The 26061-nt window shown below is 37.3% G+C and overlaps 1 protein-coding gene across 2 annotated transcripts in view; it reads left to right on the top strand.

Annotated features, from left to right (window-relative positions):
• Positions 1 to 26061, top strand: part of PROS1 (protein S (alpha)) — a 101360-nt gene that overhangs the window by 61553 nt on the left and 13746 nt on the right. For both annotated transcript variants that reach the window (XM_011927602.1, XM_011927604.1), the window contains exons 5-11: positions 6282 to 6404; positions 6510 to 6641; positions 11058 to 11183; positions 13497 to 13618; positions 15354 to 15469; positions 18931 to 19120; positions 25265 to 25432. In XM_011927602.1, the coding sequence (XP_011782992.1) occupies positions 6282 to 6404; positions 6510 to 6641; positions 11058 to 11183; positions 13497 to 13618; positions 15354 to 15469; positions 18931 to 19120; positions 25265 to 25432 (977 nt within the window). The remainder of the gene's footprint in view (positions 1 to 6281; positions 6405 to 6509; positions 6642 to 11057; positions 11184 to 13496; positions 13619 to 15353; positions 15470 to 18930; positions 19121 to 25264; positions 25433 to 26061) is intronic.

Genomic DNA, 26061 nt, shown 5'->3' with positions numbered 1-26061 from the left:
TGGTCTCTATCTCCTGACCTCGTGATCCGCCCGTCTCAGCCTCCCAAAGTGCTGGGATTACAGGCTTGAGCCACCGCGCCCGGCCTAATTCATTTTTTATAGAGATGGGGTCTTGGGTATGTTGTCCAGGCTGATCTCAGACTCCTGGCCTCAAGCAATCCTCTTACCTGGGCCTCCCAAACTGTTAGAATTACAGGCATGAAACACTATTCCAGGCCCTGCTTTGTACTTCTTAATATTGCTCTTTTTCTCTGGTAATATTCCTTATTTTAAAATCTATCTTATATTAATATAGTCACTCTGGCTTTCCTTTGATTAGTGTGTTTATGGTTTACTTTTCCATCCATTAACTTTGAACATACCAGTGTGTTTATATTTCAAGTGAGTTTCTTTTGGGTCTTGCTGTTTTCTCCAATCTGGCAATGTCTGTCTTTTAAGTGGAGTGTTAGACTATAGACATTTACATTTAATGTTACCATTGATGATGGTTAAAGTCTATTGATCCCATCTGTTCTTTTTTTTTTTTTTCTTTCCCTACTTTTTTTTTTTGCGGGGGGGCGGGGGGCTGGAAGTTGATTACATTTTTCCATTTTGTCTCCTCTGTTATTAATTATGCTTCTCAAACTTCTTTTACTCATTTCTTTTCTTTTCTTCTTTTCTTTCTTTTTTTCTTTTGGTCAGGATCTCACTCTCTAGCCCAGGCTGGAGTGCGGTGGGGTGATCATAGCTCACTGCAGTCTTGAACTCCTGGTCTCAAATCCTTCTTCCTTTCTGCCTCAGCCTCCTTAATAGCTAGGGCTGCAGGCATGTAGCACCATGTCCAGCTAATTTTTAAATTTGTTTGTAGAGATAGGGCCTCACATTGTTGCCTAGATAGTTTTGAACTCCTGGCTTCAAGTGATCTTTTTACCTTGGCCTTCCAAAGTGCTGGGATTACAGGCATGAGCCACTGTGCCAGACCTCTTCCTCTATTTTTTTGTGCTATTTCTGCCTTACATTTTAATATGATACCTTATAAACTCCATGATATGTTAATTTATAAATAGCTTATCAAATGGGAAAATATTGTTTTATTGTGTTATTTATTTATTTTTGAGACAGAGTCTTGTGCTGTCATCTAAGCTGGAGTGCAGTGGTACAATCTTAGCTCATTGCAACCTCTGTCTGCTGGATTCAAATCATTCTTGTGCCTCAGCCTCCCAAATAGCTGGGATTACAGGCCTGGCTAATTTTTTTGTATTTTTGTGGAGACAGGGTTTTGCCATGTTGCCTAGGCTGGTCTCAAATTCCTGGCTGCAAGTGATCCACCCACCTTGGCCTCCCAAAGTGCTAGGATTACAGGCATAAGCCATTGGCACCTGTCCCGGAAAACATTGTTCTATATTTTCTCATATGTTTACCATTTCTGGCATTCCATATTCTTTTTTATAGATCCACATTTCCATCTGACAACATGTTCCTTCTGCCTGAAGAAATTCCTTTAACATTTCTTATACTACATATCTGATGAAGATGGATTTTCTCTCTTTTTTTTTTTTGAGAGAGAGTCTCGCCCTGTCACCCAGGCTGCAGTGCAGTGGCACAACATCAGCTCACTGCAAGCTCCATCTCCCGGGTTCATGCCACTCTCCTGCCTCAGCTCCCCGAGTAGCTGGGACTACAGGTGCCTGCCACCACGCCCAGCTAATTTTTTGTATTTTTCGTAGAGACAGGGTTTCACCCTGTTAGCCAGGATGGTCTTGATTTCCTGACCTTGTGATCTGACTACCTTGGCCTCCCAGAGTGCTGGAATTACAGGCGTGAGCCACCGTGCCCAGCCTTTCTCATATTTTTTAATTAAAAAATAGTATATTGCCTTTATTTTTGGGAGATATTTTTATTGGGTAAAGACTTCCATATTGATAGTGTTCCATCAGTATGTCAAAGATGTCTCTCCATTGTCCTTACACTTGAATAGATGCTGATGGGAAAACGACTGTTATACTTAGCTTTTTTTTTCTTCTATGTATGCACTGTGTTTTAGATTTCTCTTTTTCCCTGGTTTTCTCTAATTTGATATAGTATTTTTAGGTTTATCCTGATTGGTGTTTAGTGGGCTTCTTGGATCTGCGTGTTCATAGTTTTCATCAAATTTAGAAAATGATTTACTATTATTTATTCAAATTTCTTTTTTCTTTTTCCCTGTTATCTTTCCTCTTCTCTTGGAATGTCAATAACATATATTAGGCCATTTGATATTGTTTATCAAGTCATTCATGCTCTAATTATTTATCAGTTTGTTTATGTATTTATTGTTTTTATACTTCTTATCTGTCCTTCCTTAATTTTGGATAGTTTTTATGTCTTCAAGTTCACTCTTCTTTTTTTCTCCCACAGATAATTTACTTTTAATCCCATTTACTGTATTTTTCATTTTATATAGTCTATTTTTCATTTCACTGAGTCCCATTTGGATCTGTTCCACATCTGCTATTTTATTTTATTTTTTTCATCATGCCTATATTTACTACGGGAACATGTGGAGTGCACTTAAAATAATTTTATTTATTTATTTTTCTGATTTTTGGTCATCTCTTCCATTTTAGATATATTTTCATCTACTGATTTTTCTCTTGGTTATAAATTTTTTTTCTTGTTTCTTTACATGCCTATTATTTTCTTAATTTAATTTAATTTTACATTGTACTTTATTTTATTTGGATATAAGGTCTCACTGTTACCCAGACTGGAGTCCAGTGGTGTGATCATAACTCACAGTAACTTCAAACTCCTAGTCTCAAGCTATCCCCCTACCTTAGCCTCTCAAATAGCTGGGACAACAGGCATGGACTACCACAACTGGAGAATTTATTTTTTAAATTAATTTTAAAGATTATATCTCACTATGTTGCCAAAACTGGTCTTACCTCCTGGCCTCACATGATCCTCCCTCATCTGCCTCCCAAAGTGCAGAGTGAACCACTGCATCTGACTCCTACTTATTTTTAATTGTTTACCGAAGCAAACAAACAATACTATTCTCAGTATAAATAGAAAAAAAGAACTTGGAACTTTCAGTTTGGGCTAAGATGATGTAACAGGAACCAAGTTTATCCTCCTGCCTTAAATAAGTAGAACTTCAGTCTAAGTATATAAAATAATGGTTTTGGACATTGGAGAACAGGAAGCAGAACACTGTGACTCCTAAGGAACAGAAAATAAGCTTACAGCTTATGTTGCTGGGTCCTGGATTTTCTTGTCTTCTTCCAAATAGTGTTTGATTTTGTTGTGGCGTTTAGGTAACTTATGTGGAATACATTAAAAACAAATCTTTTGAGTTTTGATTTTAGGCTCTGTTAAGGCAATCTGGAGTAGCCATTAGCTTAAAACTCATTTAGCCTCAATAATAAGTCTACATCCTTGTGAGGAGTCTGCCTGATGCCCTTTGTACTATGAAATAATTTAGGTCTGGGTAGTCTAAAACAAACTATCCCTATCCCTCTATGAGCTCTGGAAATTTTCCTGTGCAAATCGTCATTCAGCCAAAGACCCTGGGGGATCTTTTTGCAGATCTCTGGAGACTCTCTTTCTCTTCTCTCTCTCTCTTTCTCTCTCTCTTTCCATACACACACGTGTTTTTCCCTCTCTCTGCCTTTATAGTACTCTAAGCAGCAAAATTCCAATTTGATCTCCCCAAACTCCAATATTTGTTTTCTCAACCCAAGGAGACCACTGGGCTCTGTTTGTGTTTCTTGCACTGTTGCATAGAAGCTATCTCCAGGCAGGAATGTGGTCCAATTGTAGGTCTCGGCTTGTTTATTTTCTTTTCCTTAGGAATCATGATGTTCTCCTTCCTGTTCTCCAATGTTTGAAAAACAATTATCTTACATAGTTAGACTGAAGTCCTACTTATTTAAGGCAGGAAGATAAATCTGCTCCTTGTTACATCATCTTAGCCCAAACTGAAAGTTTTAAGTTTTTTTTTTTTTTTTTCTTTTTTTTTTTTTTTTTGAGAGAGCCTTGCTCTATCACGATCTTGGCTTACTGCAGCCTCTGCCTCCCAGGTTCAAGCAATTCTTGTACTTTAGACTCCCGAGTAGCCAGGACTACAGGAGTGTGCCACCATGCCCAGCTAAGTTTTGTATTTTTAGTAGAGACAGGGTTTCACCTTGTTGCCCAGGCCCCCAGTGATCGGCCTGCCTTGGTCTCCCAAAGTGCTGGGATTACAGGTGTGAGCCATCATGCCTAACCTCTTTTTTCTCTTTTTTTTTTGAGACTGGAGTCTCGCTCTGTAGCCCGGGCTGGAGTGCAGTGGCCAGATCTCAGCTCACTGCAAGCTCCGCCTCCCGGGTTTACGCCATTCTCCTGCCTCAGCCTCCTGAGTAACTGGGACTTCAGGCGCCCGCCACCACGCCCGGCTAGTTTTTTTGTATTTTTTTAGTAGAGACGGGGTTTCACCGTTTTAGCCAGGATGGTCTCGATCTCCTGACCTCGTGATCCGCCCGTCTCGGCCTCCCAAAGTGCTGGGATTACAGGCTTGAGCCACCGCGCCCGGCCGTCCTCTTTTTTTCTCTTAATATTGAGAATAGTATTGTTCTGTCTACCTCATGGGATTGTTCTAAGGTTCAAATGAGGTAATATATTTGGAAAAATATCTAAATTACAGTTACAAAATACTGTATATATTTGCAGTGTAAAAGTAGTGTTATGGAATCTTTGGGGTGTTGCTTTTCTGTCTAGAAACTTCTGTAGCCATTAGTGCCTTTGCCCGAGTTCTTGTCCTACATCCATGAAGAGTGAGGTATGCAGAAAAGTAGAGAGTGAGCAAGATGAACAGGAGCTTTACTGAGCATTAGAAGAGCTCAGAGGACACCCTCAGTGGGTAGCTCATCTCTGTAGGCAGGTTGTCCCATCAAGTGTTCAGCTCTCAGCAGAGAGGAGGCTTTGAAGCGGGTGGCTCTTCTTTGTAGCCAGGTCATCCCATTGTCCCTGCAGCTCTCAGTAGAGAGAAGGCCTAAAGTGGGTGGCTCCTCTCTGCAGCTGGTTGTCCCATCAGCAGCTCTCAGCAGAGGAGGGCCTGGAGAGGGTGGTTCTTCTCTGCAGACAGGTCATTCGATGTCTGCAGCTCCCAGTTGGGAGGAGGCCCTGGAGATGGTAGCTCCTTTCTGCAGCTGATTGTCTGTATATCTGTTCTGTTCTGGCTCAGTCTAGGGTTTTTATGGTCTTCAGAGGGGGAAAGTGCGTGCAGACTGGTCCATGGGCTGCCATGGGTGGGCCTGGGAAAAAGCAACAAGAGTTCCCGCTTCAGTCAGCAGGGCTGGCAGCCCAGCCCACAGGCCTCAGGCCTTTCCCAGCCTGAAGGTGGGACTTCACGGGGGATCCACCCTTTTCCACACAGGCAGCTGTCTACCTCCTGCCACTGTTCATGGCACCCAGGCTCTTTGTGCCAAGGGGGTGCCTGCAGGCCTGCACTGAGCTGCCCTCAGCACCCCCGTCAGTTCCCTTCCCATGCTTGTTGGAGCCCAAAGACTGGAGGGGGCAGGGGGCTGGCATTTTAGCACTGCCCTGAGCCTATGTCCACTCGGCCGGGCTGCAACAGCAGCTGGCTTCAGCCCCAACCTTGTTCCATGACCAGAGTGGGTGCCAGCAGTGAGGAGAGACCAGGAAGCAGGAGCAGGCACTTCTGAGCCTGTGGTGGGCACCATGGGCCTTCCCAGGCCCCCATGAGCACAGAGATGCCCAGGTTTACAGCCAGGCTTGGGCAGCTGCAGCTGCACTCAGGGGACTCTTGTCCCACCAGTTTGGAAGGGGTGGGGCTCCCCCTTGTCCTTGGCTTTCACCAGCTCTGTGGCGCGTGCAGCCCCAGCCATGCCTCTTAGATCAGAGTGGATGCCTGCTGCAGGGAGAAGCCTGGAAGCGGGAGCAGGCCCCCAAGAGCACAGAGACACCCGGGTCCAGAGCCACGACAGGGAAGCTGCAGCAGCATCCAGGGAGTGTGGGGCTCCTACCTGCTCTGTGGAGTGGGAGACCCTGGCCCACCTCCCTACTGCAGCTGGCATCTTGGCAGCAGCCACTCTAGATGGGCCACTGCTGCCATCTGTAGTTTATTTTTACAAAATAATTATAAAGATTTACCTAATGGACTCACTTTTTAACTTAAGAAAAGTGTTATTTAAAGGAAGGAGTTGTGCTTTTTTTTTTTCCCATTGGTTCCAGGCTTCAGGATTTTTATTATAGTGCACACAATTTTCTTTTACCATGACATGAGGTAAAAAAAATAAATAGATGTCTATTTCCTTCAGCCATTCCAGACCAGTGTAGCCCTCTTCCATGCAATGAAGATGGATATATGAGCTGCAAAGATGGAAAAGCTTCTTTTACTTGCACTTGTAAACCAGGTTGGCAAGGAGAAAAGTGTGAATTTGGTATGTATAATAACCCCCGCCCCCCAGCTCATCAGGATTGGTCTCCTGAAAAGTTCTCTGAAGGTTATATTACTTTAAAAATAATTCGTTTTTTTCCTGTTTTAGATATAAATGAATGCAAAGATCCCTCAAATATAAATGGAGGTTGCAGTCAAATTTGTGATAATACACCTGGAAGTTACCACTGTTCCTGTAAAAGTGGTTTTGTTATGCTTTCAAATAAGAAAGACTGTAAAGGTAAGAGCAGGATGGTAGAATTAAAGCACATTTATTGTATGAGAATAATCCCAGTTAGAGAAATTTTACTAGCAAATTTTTGGAAAAATGATTGTAAGTGCTTATACTAACACATTTTTATCCACATTGAAGCCTTGTGATACTGTGGAACTGCTTTTTAGTTTTTGTTTCTTTTTGAGAGATAGGGTCTCACTCTGTCTCCCCAGCTGGAGTGCAGTGGCTCTATCATGGCTCACTGTAGCCTTGACCTCCTGAGCTTAATTGATCCTCTGACTTCAGCCTCCCAAGTAGCTGGGACTACAGGTGCATGCCATCGTGTCCAGCTAATTTTGTTTTGTATTTTTTGTAGAGATGGGGTTTCACCATGTTGCCCCAACTGATCTTGAATTCAAGTGAGCCTCGTGCCTCAGCCTACCAAAGTGTCGGGTTTACAGGGGGGAGCTCTGTGCCTGGACTGCATTTTAGTTTACAGTACTGATAACGTGATTTTTAAAAATTTTCTCATTGTATGTGTGTGTACACACTTGTGTGCATGTTTCAATAAGGAATTTCGTTATAAAATGACATTTCAATGCAAGTCTTTGCATGCTGCAAACTTTGTAAAATCATTGTTTATCCTCTGTCTTCAGACATTATATTTTTTATTTTCTTCTAGGAAAATAAGTAGCCATAGAAAGAAATCCACTGTGATAACCTCTTCCATTGTATTTTATTTTTCCTTTTCAGAAATACTTTTCTGATTTCCAATATCAACCCTTCATCTGGCCCCTCATTTCCTGTTGTGGTTTTGGGAAAGAAAAGAAGATCTAGTTTCTTCCTCTTTCTGCCTTTAAGATCATATCATTGGTCATAACTCGTTTTTCTTCTTCAGTCTTAAATATTCCCTGTTAGTTTAGCTTTCTAACAAGTCATTTTACTAGTGTATTTCTTTTATTTTTCATTGTTTTCCTATCCCTACATTTTGACTTTTTTTCTCTCTGTATACTGTCTTTCAGTTTGGCTGTGTTAATGCTATGACTAAATCTTCAAATATTCATAGCAGGTGTGTGGATGACTAAAAGCAAGATTTCCCACCTGGACTTTAAAATTTTCCTTTAGAAACTGGATACAATTAATATCAACATTCTCTCCTCCACTACTTTTTTTTTGTTTGTTTTGCTAAAATGTTAAAAAAAAAAAAAAGGAAGTTAAAATGTGAATTTCTTGTTCAACTCTTTATTTTATATATGTTTTGGTAAAGCCCTACATTGGATTCGTATTCAAATCATCTATCTCTTACTGAATAGCAGTGTTTAATATGATAAACTTTACTATAGTGTTATTTAAACTGCAGTTAAATGACTCTAAAGTGAACACATTACCAACAAATTCTTCTAAACGGCTACCCAATGTGTGACCATGTATCTTTCTTATCTGCCTATTTGAAGGTCTGTGTTTGGATTTTGAGACTATTTAGAATAAGACTGTCATTAGAACATGAGTTAACAGAAAAACCATCATGATGCTGGATACCATATGCATTTTATAAACAAATAGTACCCATTGATACTTCTACACTTAAATACTTTAATAGTCTCTTTCTAAAGAATTTTTGTTTTTATTTATTTATTTTTTAAGGTAGGGTTTTGCCTGTCACCTAGGCTGGAGTGCAGTGGAATGATCTCAACTCACTACAGCCTCGATCCCCTGGGAGGTCCTCCCACCTCACCCTCCTAAGTAGCTGGGACTACAGGCATGCACCACCATGCTGGCTAATATTTGTAGCTTTTGTACAGATACAGATGGAGTTTTGCCACATTGTCCAGGCTAATCTTAAATTCTTGGGCTGAAGCGATCCATCCACTGCAACCTCACAAGGTCATGGGATTATAGGCATGAGCCACCACACCTGGCCAAATTTGTGACTTTTTAAAAACTCAAAAGTATTTTTAATTTTTATCCACTCAGTTAATACACACATATATGTGTAAATGATTATAAAAGTGCTCTTATTAATAGGAATGTTCCTGATGACCACATCTGTTCTTATATTTATTTGCATTATTGACTACCCATGATATGTAAGTAATAGAGTAGAAAACAGATAGAAGAATATATGAAAAACTATTACAGCCAGGCGTAGTGGCTCACGCCTGTAATCCCAGCACTTTGGGAGGCTGAGGTGGTCAGATCACGAGGTCAGGAGATCGAGATCATCATGGCTAACACACTGAAACCCCGTCTCTACTAAAAATAGAAAAAATTAGCTGGGCGTGGTGGCGGGCACCTGTAGTCCCAGCTACTCGGGAGGCTGAGGCAGGAGAATGGCATGAACCCGGGAGGCGGAGCTTGCAGTGAGCCGAGATCGTGCCACTGCACTCCAGCCTGGGCGACAGAGTGAGACTCCTCCTCAAAAAAAAAAAAAAGAAAGAAACAGCAACAACAACAAAAAAACTATTACAATGGGACCTTTGCCACAATGTAAAAATGCTTGGGATCCAGTTGCCAGTAACTGTCTAAAGATGAAAGAATAAAACTTTTCTCTTCTTGTTCTTCTTCTTCCTTTTTTTTTTTTTTTTTTTTTTTTTTTTTTTTTTTTTTTTTTTTTTTTTTGTTTTTTCGAGACAGAGTCTCGCTGTGATGCCCAGGCTGGAATGCAGTGTGAGCTCGGCTCACTTCAGCCTGTTTTGCGGGTTCAAGTGATTCTTCTGCCTCAGCCTCCCGAGTAGCTGGGACAGATGCACGCCACCACACCTGGCTAATTTTGTATTTTTCAGTAAAGATGAGGTTTTGCCATGTTGACCAGGCTGCTCTTGAATGCCTGAGCTCAAGTGATCTGCCCTCCTTGGCCTTCCAAAGTGCTGGGATTACAGACATGAACGACTGTGCCCAGCTGAAAGAATAAAACTTTACAATCAGACATTAGATGTCAGTGCGGAGTCATAAAACCAATGTACTGTAACTTAAACTTGTATGATCTAAATAATTCCCTGCAATATACCTCAAACCAAATACACTTAGTGACATATTTTTACTGATTTTATTTTAGTTTATTACGTATTTATTTAGTGACAGGGTCTCCCTCTGTCGCCCAGGGTGGAGTGGAGTGGTGCAATCATAGTTCAAGGCACCCCAACTTCTGGATTCAAGTGATCCTCTCGCCTTATCCTCCTTAGTAATGAGAACACATGCCACCACTCCTGGCTAATTTTTTCTCTTTTCCTTTTTTTTTTTTTAAATGTATAGAAGTGGGGTTCCACCATGTTGCCCACTCAGGCTGGTCTTGAACACTTTGGCCTCCCAAAGTGCTAGGACTACAGCACTGCCACCATGGCCGGCCACTCCTGGCTACTTTAAGAAAAAAAACTTCATAGAGACAGTGTCCCACTGTTGCTCTGGCTTACTTTATTTCAAAAACATAGTTTTTGGCTCTTTTTAAAAAATTGGATATTTTACTTTGAATTAGTTAAAGATTCACATGAAGTTGTAAGAAGTAATACAGAGAGATGCTATATACCTACCCTTTACCCCGTTTTCCCTTAACGGTAATATTTTACAAAATGATAGTACAATTTCACACTCAGGATGTTGACAATGATACAGTCAAAATATAGAAAAATTCCTACAAGGAAACTGGTTTTATTATTTTTGTGCAAGTTATTTTAAATAATATCCTAAATGTTGACTATTAATCTGGAAAAAAGGCTGTCAACTTTTGGAATAGAAAACACATTTTCTGTTCTGAATTTGTCTTTCTCCAGAGAGTACGCAGAAGAGTTCACTAATAATTACATCTCCGTTGAACTATTTCTGTCGCATGTTTTGTTTTCTTCACAGGTGCTCATCTAGTAACTAGTTACTATCAGTATGTTGTCTCCTTCATTTCACACTATAATATATGCATCTGAAATTTCTGGAATATTCATTTAGCACTAAATTCATATTGGATTAACTGCAGATTTATAAGTACTTAGAGACCTTAATCTTAATATAAATTTGAATCACTATCGTCTACTTTAGACAATAGTAGTGTACAAATTACATGTTTGTTTATTTCCAAAGAAACAAGATAGAATAGATGAGCCATCCCATGTACAAAAAATAATTGTGATAATATGGAGTGAATCTGTTTTCAAGACCTCCATTTCTTTTCATACCACAACCTGACAGATAAGAACATTTTTAAAGCTTTCTCCTTCTTAACATAACTAGAAAGGAACATGGCAAACATGAATCAAATTCCCTATGCATTTGTAGAAAGAAATCATATTTAGTGAACTAACATATGATGATAGATTTAATGTTTTTTTGTCTGAAGGCCAATCTGTTATCTCATTACGTATATTAAACTAGTCCAGGAAGCACAAATCAAGGGTTCTTTGCTAGTGTCTGCTGGTATGGGAAAAATGTTTTTAAATATGGTTATTTTATTTATAGATGTGGATGAATGCTCTCTGAAGCCAAACATTTGTGGCACAGCTGTGTGCAAGAACATTCCAGGAGATTTTGAATGTGAATGCCCTGAAGGCTACAGATACAATCTCAAATCAAAGTCTTGTGAAGGTAGAATGATGGTAGTATCATTACTGATTGTGGAGAGGGTGTGTGTGAAGCCTGAACTGATATTTGAAAGCATTGGTTTTGTTTGACATCAACAGTCATATTTTCTTATCCCTAGTATAGCTTGTTCAATTGGGTAATCATTGGCTTCCTTTCAGAGTAAAAGTATGTAAGACACATGGTCTTTAAGTTTATTGTTAAATGCGCGCCGATTGGCCCTTTGCGCTACCTATGAATTGGAGACCTCCATGTGTGATAAAAACAAGATAAATATATTTTCATGTCATTTACATTATATTCAAAGATGAAGAGAATTTCAGTTTGGAAGGAAAAGCAGCAGATAGAAAAGAAAGACATAAGCTTAAAGGTCATCTGAGTGAGACAATGAGCATGGTTAAAAACTTTAGTTTTTATTTCAAGATTTTCAGTGATTTTTCTGGGCATATATAAATAAGTCATTTATTCTAAAATAAAAAGTGACACAGTTCTATTATCTCATGATAAAGAAATGATAACAATACACTAGAAATTTAAGAAATATTGATCAGTAATGTCAGAGCGTGTGGGTTTGGGGCAACCCCTTGAAGGTGCTATTGCTTCGAGTGACTGCAGTGGCTCTGCCCTGTGTGCCCCAGGAAGCTTCAACATATTATAGTTGTTTGTTTGTAGGTCTGTTTATCATGATATACAGATTATCTCATACCTTCCTTTGGATTGTTTAAAATTTTAAAACAGATTTAATGCCATGGTTGGAACTAATCAATACTAATTTTTCTATTGTGGCTGTGTGTGTGTGTGTATATATATATATGTGTGTGTGCGTATACATATACATAAGAAAATATTATATATATATACACATACATATATATGTGTATATTCACACACATGTATAGTGTACTTTTTAAAAAATAGATTTGTGGGTACAAGTACAGTTTTAATGTACCCTTTTAACCATTTTTAAATGTACAATTCAGTGGCATTAATTACATTCTTGCCATTGTGCAGCCATCACTGCTATTTCCAAAACTTTTTCATCAGCCCAAACAAAAACTCTTCAGCAATAACTATTAAGCAGTGAGTTTTCTTTTATTAGTCACCTTGATGGAAGTAACCTCTACTCTTGTTTCTTGTCTCTATGAAGTTGCCTAAATCAATACTAATTTTACAATATATTTTTTAACTACGTATGCTGCTTTTGAGATTTTGATGTCCTATCTCCTCTAGCACTGACCAAAAATATTCCCCTGCCCACCACACACACATTTCTCCTTTCCCACCATTGCAGATAGAAATTACCATGGATAACTCTAGACATCTGCAGAATTATCATTAGCCAACTTCATCCCCTGTATTGTAGTTTTATTTAATGAATGACGTATTTTTATAAAAGATTTATATATGACTTTTATCTGATCTATAAATTTAATAATATGCAATTTTAATACTATTGAAGGATTATTAATTTTGGGAATCTATTTTAAATTATTTTATGAGAACATATTAAATAATAGCATTTATGAACTTGTGGAGTTTTAAAGGTCATAGGGCATATCCAATGAAAATGTAAATGATCTTATATAGTTCTGAGATAGATGTTTGCTTCAACATAATATTATAAATTTCCAAGAATGATTTTCTCAAAATATGGAGTAGGGACAGGTACCATATAGATTTCATAATATGGGAGATTACATCATAGTGAGGTTTAAAAAATAAAAAGAAAGATAACAAATAAAGATATTTCCCTAAATTCACTGCCACCATTAATTATTGCATTATGAGAGGCCCAATGTTCTTGATATTGTCATTTAATTCCTGACTGTATCAACCTTCAGTTAAAGCGGTCTTTTCTTCTCTTCCCTACCTTTCTTTTCCTTTACTTCTTCCCCATCCTCCTCTCCCTTCCTCTTCCCCTTCCCATTTCTTTTTCTTTTTCTCAAAGCAATGAATTGTGAGGTAATCTCAATGGAATTCAAATAATCAGAAATGACAGTTAAGTCGAGATTCTCAATCTTTTTTTCTTCAAATTCAAAATGAGAAATTTGGTAGAATTGTTATACTTACTCACCGAAAGTTATAAATTAATTTTAGTTTCAAATATGTAAATAAATAAAAATTACACTTGTAACTCGTTTAAATTTCCACGTTAAGTATTATATTTAAATGTAGCTTGATGTCATAGTATTTCTTTCCCTAAGATTGGATTATCATTGATTATCTCATACTACAATCATAGTATTCCTGTGCCTATGAGATTGAACACTTAGGAGATACTAAAGTTTGCGTGTGTGTGTGCGTATGTTTTTACCTCAGATGTAGATGAATGCTCTGAGAACATGTGTGCTCAGCTTTGTGTCAATTACCCTGGAGGTTACACTTGCTACTGTGATGGGAAGAAAGGATTCAAACTTGCCCAAGACCAGAAGAGTTGTGAGGTAAACATTTTACACTGCTTAAGTGCTCCCCTGTTTCCTAAAATGAGAGATCCGCATACTTATTTTCACATAACTGAGTTAAGTCAGGAAAACACAGATGTTCTACAACAATTGCTGTAGCTTTAAGCAGGTTATGAGTCATGATTATTTACTAATTATGGCCATGTAAGTCATAAACATTGGGGATAATTAGTGACTGAGTTTAAAAAAAGAGGGTAGAGTCACAGTTTAGAGAGTACTTATCTGTAGCCTGTACATTTATAAAATACAACGTGTGTGTTTACTTAAGAAATCAAGAAAAGCTGAGTTTAATAGCCCTCATTGTGAAAAAAAATCTCCCATTGAAACTTAAGTGAAAACATTTTCCACTGTCTACTTTTCTGGATTCTACTCTGACTAGTTTGATCATGTCTTAGGCATGTTAGTGTTTGTAAAGTGCTCATGAAGTTTCAGAGGGTACAAGTGCAGTTTTAACGTACACTTTTAACAATTTCTAGGATTTAGTGGAGTTTAAGTATATCATAATTCAGAGGGGTTGATTTCTTAATCTGTGTCTCTCAGACTTGCTTTTAGTTACTTAGATTTAATGCATAACTAACCCAGGAATTGAATATTGGGGGTAGGTGCTCGTTTTTACTTCATTGAAATAAATGTCACCATCTGAGCTCTTTTTTTTCCCGCATTTTTTTTTGACAAGTGGAGGCAAAATTATATATAATTATGAGGCAGACCATAAAAAATGCCTAAATAATGATTTAAGTGTACATACATACCTCTATATCTGTTGCCAAGACAAAGCTGTATATGTCTGGAAAAATGTCACATTCAGCAGTATGCAACCTACCTGGAAATAAGCTAGTTGGCATGTGTAGTAATTTTGGTATGGTACTACTTAATTGAAATGCCACGCTGTGTGAACATCTATTCTGTAATTTAGTCCTTTGTTATTTCTGTATTTGGTGTACTTACATATCACTGTCTGCCTTGAAATAGATTTCTTAAAGTTTTAAGGGGAAACAAAATGTTATTTCTGGGCCTATATTTAATACAGTGCTATGTACGTAATTCTCCTCAAAATATCCTCATATGTGCTCAATCATTTATACATTAAAAGCTTTTCATTTTAATGTTTGTTTTCACTCTTAGAAGAAAATGCTTGATACCATATGTGATGACTTTAAATAATCTTCTTGTAAATTCCTTGGAGACTATGAGATCTTAATTTATATTTATTTCCTTCGTGTTTTCCAGTATTCCCTTTACTATCTAGATAGCACATTCTTGCTCAGAAAACTTTGGCTTAATAAATGAATGAGTGAATGAATGAGGTGTTATTTATGGATACATTAATTCTTACACCTGTTTCTGACTTCAAATAAAAATAATTTTCAGACATAATTCATGGAAGATATTATACCTGACAGTTAAAGAAATATATATTGGTTTTGGAAGAGTTTGTGTTTAGGACTAAAATTTGCAAAAGAAGCATTAAAGACAAAGATCTAAAACCATGCACATTGAACGAGACTTTAAAACCCACATATTCTTTATAGATAGACTGTACAAGGAAATGGAAGATATGTCTTTATTATTACCCAAAATATTCTTAGTTATTTTAGTGTGTTACAGATGATACATTAGTAACGAAACAAAAATTCATGGCCTCACACAAACATTCAGCACTAACCTATGCATTTTGATTTTCTTGTTGTTTATTTGGTTTCTTTTATTCCAGGCTGTTTCAGTGTGCCTTCCCTTGAACCTTGACACAAAGTATGAATTACTTTACTTGGCGGAACAGTTTGCAGGGGTTGTTTTATATTTAAAATTTCGTTTGCCAGAAATCAGCAGGTGAGGAACCACTAGCAATGATAATTTCTAGAGGTTAAGCAGATGAGGGCAGGAGAAAAGTGGCTGAAAAGGTTTGAAATGTGTGAAATTGTATTACCTATCAGATAATGTAGTCATATTACCAATCAGATGATTTGGGGAGCCCTAAAGTTAATTTATTCCTTCACACATATAATTTTCATGCTAAAACCTTTTTGAGTCATTCTAGGCTACTTTCCCCAATTAACATTTTACCTTACTCCATGTTCTTCCTTTTGTAGAAAGTGCATATTTACTAAGAAGCTGGGAACATAGATTTAATGTACTTGTAAAGTTTCCATTACTCTTTACACATGTTATGAAAACTAAGTAATAAAAAATACTCAGTATTGCTTTTAGAATATCCTTATGTTCAAAATTATTAAGGAAAACATTTAAACTTGCTTAAGTGGCATTTTAAAGACATACATTACATAATTTTAGTTGGCTATCTAAATACTTTATCCATTATTATTGTAGTTAGAGTTCAGAAATGAAATAATTGATTATGTTTTTTAGTCTTGATTCCACTTTATTTTTACAGCAATGTTTATGTCCAATTTTTATTTTATTTTATTTTTGTTTATTTATTTATTTTTGAGACAGAGTCTTGCTCTGTCACCCAGGCTGGAGTGCAGTGGCACAGTCTTGGCTCACTGCAACCTCCGCCTCCCAGGTCAAGCAGTTCTCCTGCCTCAGCCTCCTGAGTAGCTGGGACTACAGGCATGAGCCACCACACCCAGCTAATTTTTGTATTTTTAGTAAAGAGAGAGTTTCACCGTGTTGCCCAGGCTGGTCTTCAACTCCTGACCTCAAGTGATCACTCCAGGTGATCTGCCATAATTGTACTTTAGTTATCAGGTTTTCTCAGAAGCATACGTTGCTGGAAGTAGAAGAAAGAAATTGGAATTTTTTTGGAATAATGACAAGGAAAAATACTTGAGACAGAGTATATAGTTCAAATTTTAAAATATTTTAATTAAATAAGCATGCATGTTTAGAATTTGATGTCAGAATTTAGTTATTAAATAACTAAATTCATAGACATTATTAAAAACATTGAAAATTATTCTAAGATCAATAACTTATATAAACACTTAAGCAACTGTGCTCCTTCCATGCTTTATTTCTCCCAATAAGTGGGGTTTTTTTCCTTTAACATCACAGAGCAAGTAATATCTTCTAATGATAGAGATTGGAGAAAACCCTTTCCTGCTCTGAGAATAATAAGAATGAGAGAGAAAAATATTATTAGTTGTAGTAAATAACACTTTTAGGAATACAATTGATCCTCCATATCCTTGAGTTCCTCATCTGTCGATTTAACCAACCTCAGGTCAATAATATTCAGAAAAAAACCCACGATAAATATTGACAATACAATACAAAACAAAATAATACAAATAAAACACAATACAGTATGACAACTATTTACATACCATTTGCATTGTATTGAGTATTATACATAATCTAGAGATGACTTAAAGTACGTGAGAGGATGTGCATAGGTTATATGCAAATACTATGCCATTTTATATAAGGGACTTGAGCATTTGTGGATGTTGATACCATCCCGGGGTCCTGGAGCCAATCTCCCATGTATACCTAGGGATGGATGACTGTGTTCATTTCTCACTGACGATTCACAGTAGTTTATTCTCTAACATTGGATTGGAATTGGTCAAATTATTTTTTCCAGAATTTATTATTTATTTATTTTAAACTTTTCATTGAAATATAAAGTATGTACAGAAATATACACATTAGATTAAATGTACAGCTTGATGAATTTTTATAAACTGCTATCTGTGTGATCAACACAAAGAATAACTAGTGCTTTTATTTATTTTTGCAAATTTCTTTACATCAGTTTCTCATGATCAAATGCTTTCCCTACATAAATGTCAACAAATTCACTCTATTTTCCAGTTTACCACGCTTGTGAAAAAGAATGAATTGTTCCCCATTGTAATGAATCAATATGTTGATGATATATTCCAGAAACAAAATATGCAGAGCATGACTCTTTGAAATATGATTTTAGCCTGATTTTACAAAGAAAAGGAAGTTATCTCCATAAGAGAATCAACTGCTGGAAGATCTTGAGCATACACAGATTTGGATTTTGGCAAGATAATATCGTTTCACATCCACAAGATGTTCAGATAGTTATGAAAGAGGATAGAAGTCCTTATTCCAAGCAAAACTGTTCTTTTTTATATAATCTGAGTTCAGTAAGTTCCTACTACATTTTTATCCATCCAGCATACTTTACTCCACATTTTACCTCTTTTTAGCATTTCTTTAGAATTCTAAGGATGAAAACATTTATTTTGTCATCTTTTCTTTGTTCCATTTGAGGGAGATTTGTGCCCCGTTGCAAATGGTGCCTCTTTACTATTACTCTTATATTGCGATAAGAGTATGGGATTCTGTCCTGCTTAATTTAGCAATTATCTGAAGTCCAGACTCTTTAACTTAAATTGCCTGTAGTTTAACTTAGGTGACTAATAGTTACACATCTATTGTTCCTTTTCCCTGTTCATCTTTTGTCAATCATTTGGATTTGCTAGTCCCTTGGAAACTTCAATGCTGATTCTCATTGAAGTGTTTTAAGGATACTGAATCAACACATGTTATTTTAAGTCCTGCATCCTAAGACTTTTCCCCCCTGTAATAACTACATATATGTCTAGAGTCTTAATAGCAGCAGATGTTGCCAGCACTCAGATACCCCCAAACCCATGGGTAGACTGTGTCTTTTAAGTTTTCCTTCTGTGTATTCTACTAGAGTGACTTATGCAATTAGAGTTTTAGGAAAGCTAATAGATATATTTTAAGTTTTTAAATTTTACCTTTCTTACCACACACGAAGGCTTAATGATGTCTGTAGTCATCCATATGCCATCTTGTAGATCTCCATGAGTGATTCCTGACACGTTAAATTATAGGGAAAATATGCCTTTTGATGAATAAACCAATGATGAAATTGTAACACATTTTATGATCACTTATGGATACAGCAAAAACAAGAACAAAAACAAACAACCACTTCTTAATGTTAGATTATATAGTGTATAAAAGGCTCCAGGAGAGATATAGTATGCCTGATACTTATACATGTGTATTAATTCCAGCATTTGGAAGGTGGTTTCAAAACATATGCCAAACAAAGATGACAAATTACCAAAGGATCTGTTCTCTGGGGAAAAGATTCCAAGAATAAGCAAGAAAAAATAATAACTTAATTTTAAACATACATGGAGCCAGAGATAATACATGAGCCATCTAATTCTGCCCTTCTCTTTTATTAATTCCAGAAAATGAAATAAATAGTTGACTCTTTGTCCGTGTTACTGTTTATCAGTATAAGAAATAAAGAATAATGCATTGAGCTTTCTGTATTTCTCACTCTTAAGGATCTCTCTTTGTCCGTTTTTTAGATTTTCAGCAGAATTTGATTTCCGGACATATGATTCACAAGGCGTGATACTGTATGCAGAATCTATTGATCACTCAGCATGGCTCCTAATTGCACTTCGTGGTGGAAAGATTGAAGTTCAGCTTAAGAATGAACATACATCCAAAATCACAACTGGAGGTGACATTATTAATAACGGTCTATGGAATATGGTATGTTTGCAGATTTCATCAATATCTTCCCACTTTGATGCAGTTTGTATAAAATCATAATTTATTTTTATAGTGATACCAAACCAAAATGGGTTTGGAGTTATCTGATGCTATAGGAGGCATATTCTACATACTGTAAATCCCTGAAACACCCTGAGTAATAATATTCTCACTTAATATATTAGAAGCATTGTTTTTAGTTATTTGCTTGAACTACTCTGTCTTTAACTTTTTACCTTTTTTAGTGGCTGATTGATGAACAATGGTGTTAGGGATTATTAGGCGGCCTAACAGTTTTGTTTTGTTTTTTTGACACGGAGTTTTGCTCTTGTTGCCCAGGCTGGAGTGCAATGGCGCAATCTTGGCTTACTGCAACCCTCCGCCTCCCGGGTTCAAGTGATTCTCCTTTTTCGGCCTCCTGAGTAGCTGGGATTACAGGCATGCACCACCACGCCTGGCTAATTTTGTGTTTTTAGTAGAAACGGGGTTTCTCCATGTTGGTCCAGCTGGTCTCGAACTCCTGACCTCAGGTGATCCGCCCGCCTTGGCCTCCCAAAGTCCTGGGTGAGCCACTGCGCCCAGCCTTTTTTTGTTTTGTTTTGTTTTGTTTGAGAGAGAGTCTCACTCTGTCGCCCAGGCTGGAGTGCAGTGGCATGGTCTTGGCTCACTGCAACCTCCACCTCCTGGGTTCAAGCGATTCTTGTGCCTCAGCCTCCTGAGTAGCTGGGATTACAGGTGTGCAATAGCACACCTGGCTAATTTTTGTAATTTTAGCAGAGACAGGGTTTCACCATGTTGGCCAGACTGGTCTCAAACTCCTGGCCTCGAGCTGTCCGCCCACTTCGGCCTCCCAAAATGCTGGGATTACAAGAGTGAGCAACCACACTCGAGCAGCATAACAATTTGTGCAAAGACAACATTGATCAAGGAAAACTCTCCTCAACCGTCAATAATATGTTTTAAATTAAGGAGAAATAAACATAGTGACAAATTCAAAAAGGTAATTCAAATTCAAATACAAGCAGATAGATAAGTAATCCTTTTTAAAAAAAATAGACACAGGGCCTTGCTATGTTGCCCAGGCTGGTCTTGAACTCAAGGAATCCTCCTCCCACTTTGGCTTCCCAAAATGCTAGGATTACAGGCATGAGCCATTGTACCAGACCTAGTAATCAGTTTTTGTGCAAACAATATACAGTAGCAGGTACCAGTGTGCTTAGAAATTAGCATTTTAGGCTGGGTGCAGTGGCTCGCACCTGTAATCCCAGCACTTTGGGAAGTCAAGGTGGGTGGATCACCTGAGGTCAGGAGTTCGAGAGCAGCCTGACCAACATGGTGAAACCTCATCTCTACTAAAAATACAAAAATTAGTCAGGCATGGTGGCGCACGCCTGCAGTCCCAGCAGGAGAATCGCTTAAACCCAGGAAGCAGAGGTTTCAGTGAGATCACGCAGCTGCACTCCAGCCTGAGTGACAAAGGAAGACTCTATGTCAAAAAAGAAAGGAAAAGAAAGGAGAGGAGAGGAGAGGAGAGGAAAGAAAGAGATTAGCATTTTAATTTAATCCTACATATAGCCTTTATTCTAATGATCAAGAATAGCACTTTAATCAACTGGGTTAAAGTGGGACTTTTCTGAAGGGATTACTGCTAGTTAATAGCGGGGAGAAGTCTTTTCTGAAGTATAGAGTCATTGCTGCCATCAGCAGAGGATAGCTGAGAGAAGATTGGCTTCGCCTTAGAATGTGGTGCCAAAAGAGACATCTTTTATGCCTAGAGGAGCTGGCAAGAAGTTTGTGCTGATCTCAATTTATTTATTTATGTTATTTATTTATTTATCATCACTATTATTATTATTTTGAGACGGAGTCTTGCTCTGTCACCCAGGCTGGAGTGCAGTGGCATGATCTTGGCTCACTGCAACTTCCACCTCCTGGGTTCAAGCAATTCTCCTGTCTCAGCCTCTTGAGTAGCTGGGACTATCAGTACCTGACACCATGCCTGGGTAGTTTTTGTATTTTTAGTAGAGATGGGTTTCACCATTTGGGCCAGGCTAGTCCAGAACTTCTGACCTCAGGTGATCAGCTCTCCTCAGCCTCCCAAAGTGCAGGGATTACAGGTGTGAGCCACTGCACCCAGACAAGAAGTTTGTATTGAGAAGCCATGTGAGGTCATCACTAAATTATTTTGGTCTTTCAATTATGCAGACATGCACTCATTTATTCAATAAGCTTTTAGTGAGTGCTTTTGATGCTAAGTTCCTGAGTTCAAGGCATTAGAACTACAGCATATTGGGGGAACCTGCCCCCAGTATTTCAGCATAGGTTCTTTCTATTTTCCATAAGTGTCAGCCAGCTGAGAAATAAAGAGAAAGAGTACAAAGAGAGGAATTTTACAGCTGGGCCTCCGGGGGTGACATCACATATCGGTAGGATTGTGATGCCCACTGGAGTCACAAAACCAGCAAGTTTTTATTAAGGATTTCTAAAGGGGAGGGGGTGTAATAACAGGGAGTAGGTCACAAAGATCACATGCTTCAAAGGGCAAAAAGGAGAATAAAGATTACATGCTTCTGAGGAAACAGGACAAGAGCAAAATCAGAAACTCCTGATAAGGGTCCAACAAAGATCGCAAGGCAAAGGGCAAAAGCAGAATTACTGATAAGGGTCTATGTTCAGCAGTGCACGTATTGTCTTGATAAACATCTTAAACAACAAAAAACAGGGTTCAAGGGCAGAGAACCGGTCTGACCTCAAATTTACCAGGGTGGGGTTTTTTTCCCCACCCTAATAAGCCTGAGGGTACTGCAGGAGACCAGGGTATATTTCAGTCCTTATTTCAATTGCATAAGACAGACACTCCCAGAGTGGCCATTTATAGACCTCCCCCCAGGAATGCATTCCTTCCCCAGGGTATTAATTATTAATATTCCTTGCTATGAAAAGAATTTAGCGATATCTTCCCTACTTGCATGACCATTTATAGGCTCTCTGCAAGAAGAAAAATATGGCTCTGTTTTGCCCGACCCCACAGGCAGTCAGACCTTATGGTTGTCTTCCCTTGTGCCCTAAAATCACTGTTATTCTGTTCTTTTTCAAAGTGCACTGATTTCATATTGTTCAAACACACATTTTACAATCAACTTGTACAGTTAACACAATTGTGGTCCTGAGGTGACATACATCCTCAGCTTATGAAGATAACAGGATTAAGAGATTAAAGTAAGACAGGTGTAAGAAATTATAAGAGTATTATTTGAGAACTGATAAATGTCCATGAAATCTTCACAATTTATGTTCCTCTGCCACGGCTTCAGTCAGTCCCTCTGTTCGGGGTCCCTGACTTCCTGCAACAATAGCAAGAGATTTTCCTCACTCTAGAGCTTAGTACCTCATAGATAAGTAGCTGATGCTTCTTTGGGAAATAATATAATGTAACAGGAAATACATTACAGTAGAGGTATGAACAAAGCACACTTGGGCAAATGTGAATTTATAAATGATTATAAATTCTTATCTTTGATTGAGTCTAATGTTAATCTGATCTTTGATTATGAGTCTAATATTAGGAATTTTAATTGTAAATGTATCATAATTCATTCAGCAAAATATTTATTGGCAATGCTATGTGCTAATCCTTATTCTAGGTGGTAAAGATACAACAGCAAATAAAAAAAAGTCAGTGCTCTTACGCAGCTTGCATTCTAGTGGTGAGATGCAAACAACAAATGCATGAAAAAATAAATATGCCCATAGTTATTCCTGTTATAAGGAAAAAGAAAAGCCAGGCAAGGACATAGAGAGTGATGGTGATTAGTATACATACAGAATCAGGAAAGGCATCTCTGATTAGATTAGATCTGAGCCGAGATTGAGAGCACATGTCGTGAGAAATACATGAGGGAATATAAAATGATTCTGCACCATGTGAACAGCAAGTAGAGAATTTCTTGGAATAGGATGTGTTTGGTATTTGAGGAATAACACAAAGAGTAGTGTAGCAGCAGGGGAGAATAGTTAGAAAATGAGGTTAGAAACGTGGTCTAGAGTAAGATCATGGAGGGCCTTGGGGGCAATGATGAGGATGTGGATTTTATGCTAAATGGAAAGACCCTGGATGGTTTTGAGAAAGGACGTGGATCTAATTTGCATTTTAAAAGATAATCCCTATCAGAAGCGGATGACTTTGTGGAAACCAGAAGTGGAGAATGAGAGTAGAACAGGATACGGAGTTAGGAGACTGTTGGAAGAATCCAGCAGAGAGAAGATGGAAGCTTTGACTGGTGTGCTGATGATAAGGGTGGTGAGAAGTGGTCAGATTCTGGATATATTTTTAAAGTTAAGCCTTCAATTCAAATTTTTGAATACTCAGCATGAAGAGGGGTTTTAAGGGCCTGAAACTGTTTGTGTTGACCAGTGGTTCCAGATACTATCTCATCCAATGTCTGAATGCTCCTTTACTATTCTATAATGAAATGTATCAATAAAGTAAACTACCTTCACATATACCCAATCAAAACCAATATAATGCTCTCATTATTATATTAATATGGATAAATTAAAGGAAAGTAATTTATAAGAAAATAATATGTATTTTGATATATACATAGTCAGCTATAACTACAGCACTTGTTAAAGCTTGCTTCTATGCATAAAGTAAAAGCTACAAATGAAGACTAATGCTGGGCTGTTATATTAGCAACTCAAATACCATTAAGTGCATACATGGTGTTGCCATTGGTATTATTAATTTTCCAAAGTGGTGAGAAGTTCCTGGTAAAGATATGAATGAAACAAATATCAATCTATCCTTAGTTTTCAAGATTATTATATTCTTGAAAAATGTAATGAATGCTAAAATAGTGCAGCAAGCATTTTGTGTATATGTATATACAAACTCAGATGATTGTAAGCATGAATAGTCTCTATATGAATACCTAGCAGGATGCTTAAAAAAAGATTTTAAGCATACTTGATAGTTTATTATTAGTTCTACATTATTTATTAGTTCTGCATGAGTAGCCTATGTACATAATGCAGATTGTCTATCATCTTGCAGTGCCAGCATGGCCCCTACTCATTGTGACAAATAAAAGTGTTCCCCACCTCCAAATTTTCCAAATGCCCTGGAGTGGGGTCATGGTGTCTCACTTAAAATACTTGCATGGCTACAGGAAAAAGGTCTGGGGCCTGAGCCGTGGGGAGGGGAAGATCCAGCAAAGGAGACTGAGAAGTAATGGTTAGAGTGTAGAGAGAGAAGCAAGCAGGGTCAGGTGTTGTAGGCTAAGTTAAGAAAGTCTGTAAAGGAGAGAATAGTTGTTCGAATGCTGCTAATTGGCTATATTAAAGAAGGAGTGTTGACCAACTTTAAGTTTGTGTTACTAAATTTATTCTATGTTGGAGGATAGTTTTTCCCTTCTTAACGTGGTGTTTTAATATGTCTATTATCTGGCTTATATTATTAGTTAAGTGAGTGAACAGTTTGCACTTTGAGTGCTGTAGTTTTACTTGAAGTGATTGTAGCAGTGGTTCTTCAAATTGCCTTTGTGGAAGGAATTTTTATTGTTGTTTACCCTTACTTGAAACCTTTTTTAAAAACCCAAACTACTCTCAAAATAGGAAAACTTCAATTTAATTTTATGTATTTTTTTCTTATTGCTTCAATCACTTTTGAATTTTAGAGAAAAAATAATTTGTGTGCAATTAACAGAATACTGAACATATTGATTTTTCTTACTTTATATTAAGAACTTATTTACATTATTGATCCCATATGTGTATTATCAGACAATTGCAAAATAAGACCACTTAAATTTTTCCTAAGATAGAATGGCTCACTTAACTGTTAATTTTCTAGCAGCCTGGGATTGAAAGATACATAATTGGATGTTTAAGCTTAACAGAATACTATTATTTTTTAACTTTAAAATATGGTACGCTTTTAATTTTTGATCAAGTGCTGCCACCCTAAATGTCTTTTTATCACATTTATCATAATTTGACATTCCAAATGAGTTGTAACAAATTAATAATTACATTAAAATGATTACAAAAGTAGTTTTTGGGAATAACAATTTTTAGATACCAGTATTTCAAATGATATGTAGTAATGCTTGGTTATTTGGTAATTTTTCTTTTTAATTGTAGGTGTCTGTGGAAGAATTAGAACATAGTATTAGCATTAAAATAGCTAAAGAAGCTGTGATGGATATAAATAAACCTGGACCCCTTTTTAAGCCTGAAAATGGATTGCTAGAAACCAAAGTATACTTTGCAGGATTCCCTCGGAAAGTGGAAAGTGAACTCATTAAACCGGTAATGATCCAAGCTGCTGTCATTCATCATGAATGAATTCCTTTTGTCTGTAATAGATTTGAATATGTGTTTTTCTGAGAGTCAATAGAAGTTGTTTTGTTAAGCATACTAAGTGTGATAACTTGAAATTATCATGGAAAAATAACATTAGCAACCCTTGTAATTGTATTAATGAAATAAGAAAATGATACAGTGGTTTTGTGCCCATTTAAATCCCCAGCATAAATCATGAAGTGGATTTCTAAAATTCTCAAGTTAATGCTTGACAATGTTAACACCACAGTTCAGTGTTAACATCATGATAATCCATACTCAGTCGTTAAACATATAAATTAATATATGTAAGTCCAAAATTATGCTATTTTGTGAAAGCCAGTCAAAGGACTTTCTCAAGTCTATTTTTAGGACTTAAATGTAAGAGCTAAAGAATACCACATAAGGTGAAATTTATTGTTAAAAAAATACCTCTTTACTGAGGGTACAACTATAGCCTGTCACAAATTGAAATTAGATGTAATAGATATTTTTCTAAATATAATATTTGTTTAATAGCTATAGAATAGGTTTCATGAAAGAGACTAACCACTAACTCTTGAAAGAGTTTTAAAAATTTTGTTTGAAATCACAGA

This window comes from Colobus angolensis, unplaced genomic scaffold, assembly GCF_000951035.1.
Source record: "Colobus angolensis palliatus isolate OR3802 unplaced genomic scaffold, Cang.pa_1.0 Scaffold73, whole genome shotgun sequence".
Classification (NCBI taxonomy): Eukaryota; Metazoa; Chordata; class Mammalia; order Primates; family Cercopithecidae; genus Colobus; species Colobus angolensis.
The sequence above is the reverse complement of the archived record's forward strand: the minus strand, read 5'-3'. Positions and strand labels throughout refer to the sequence as shown.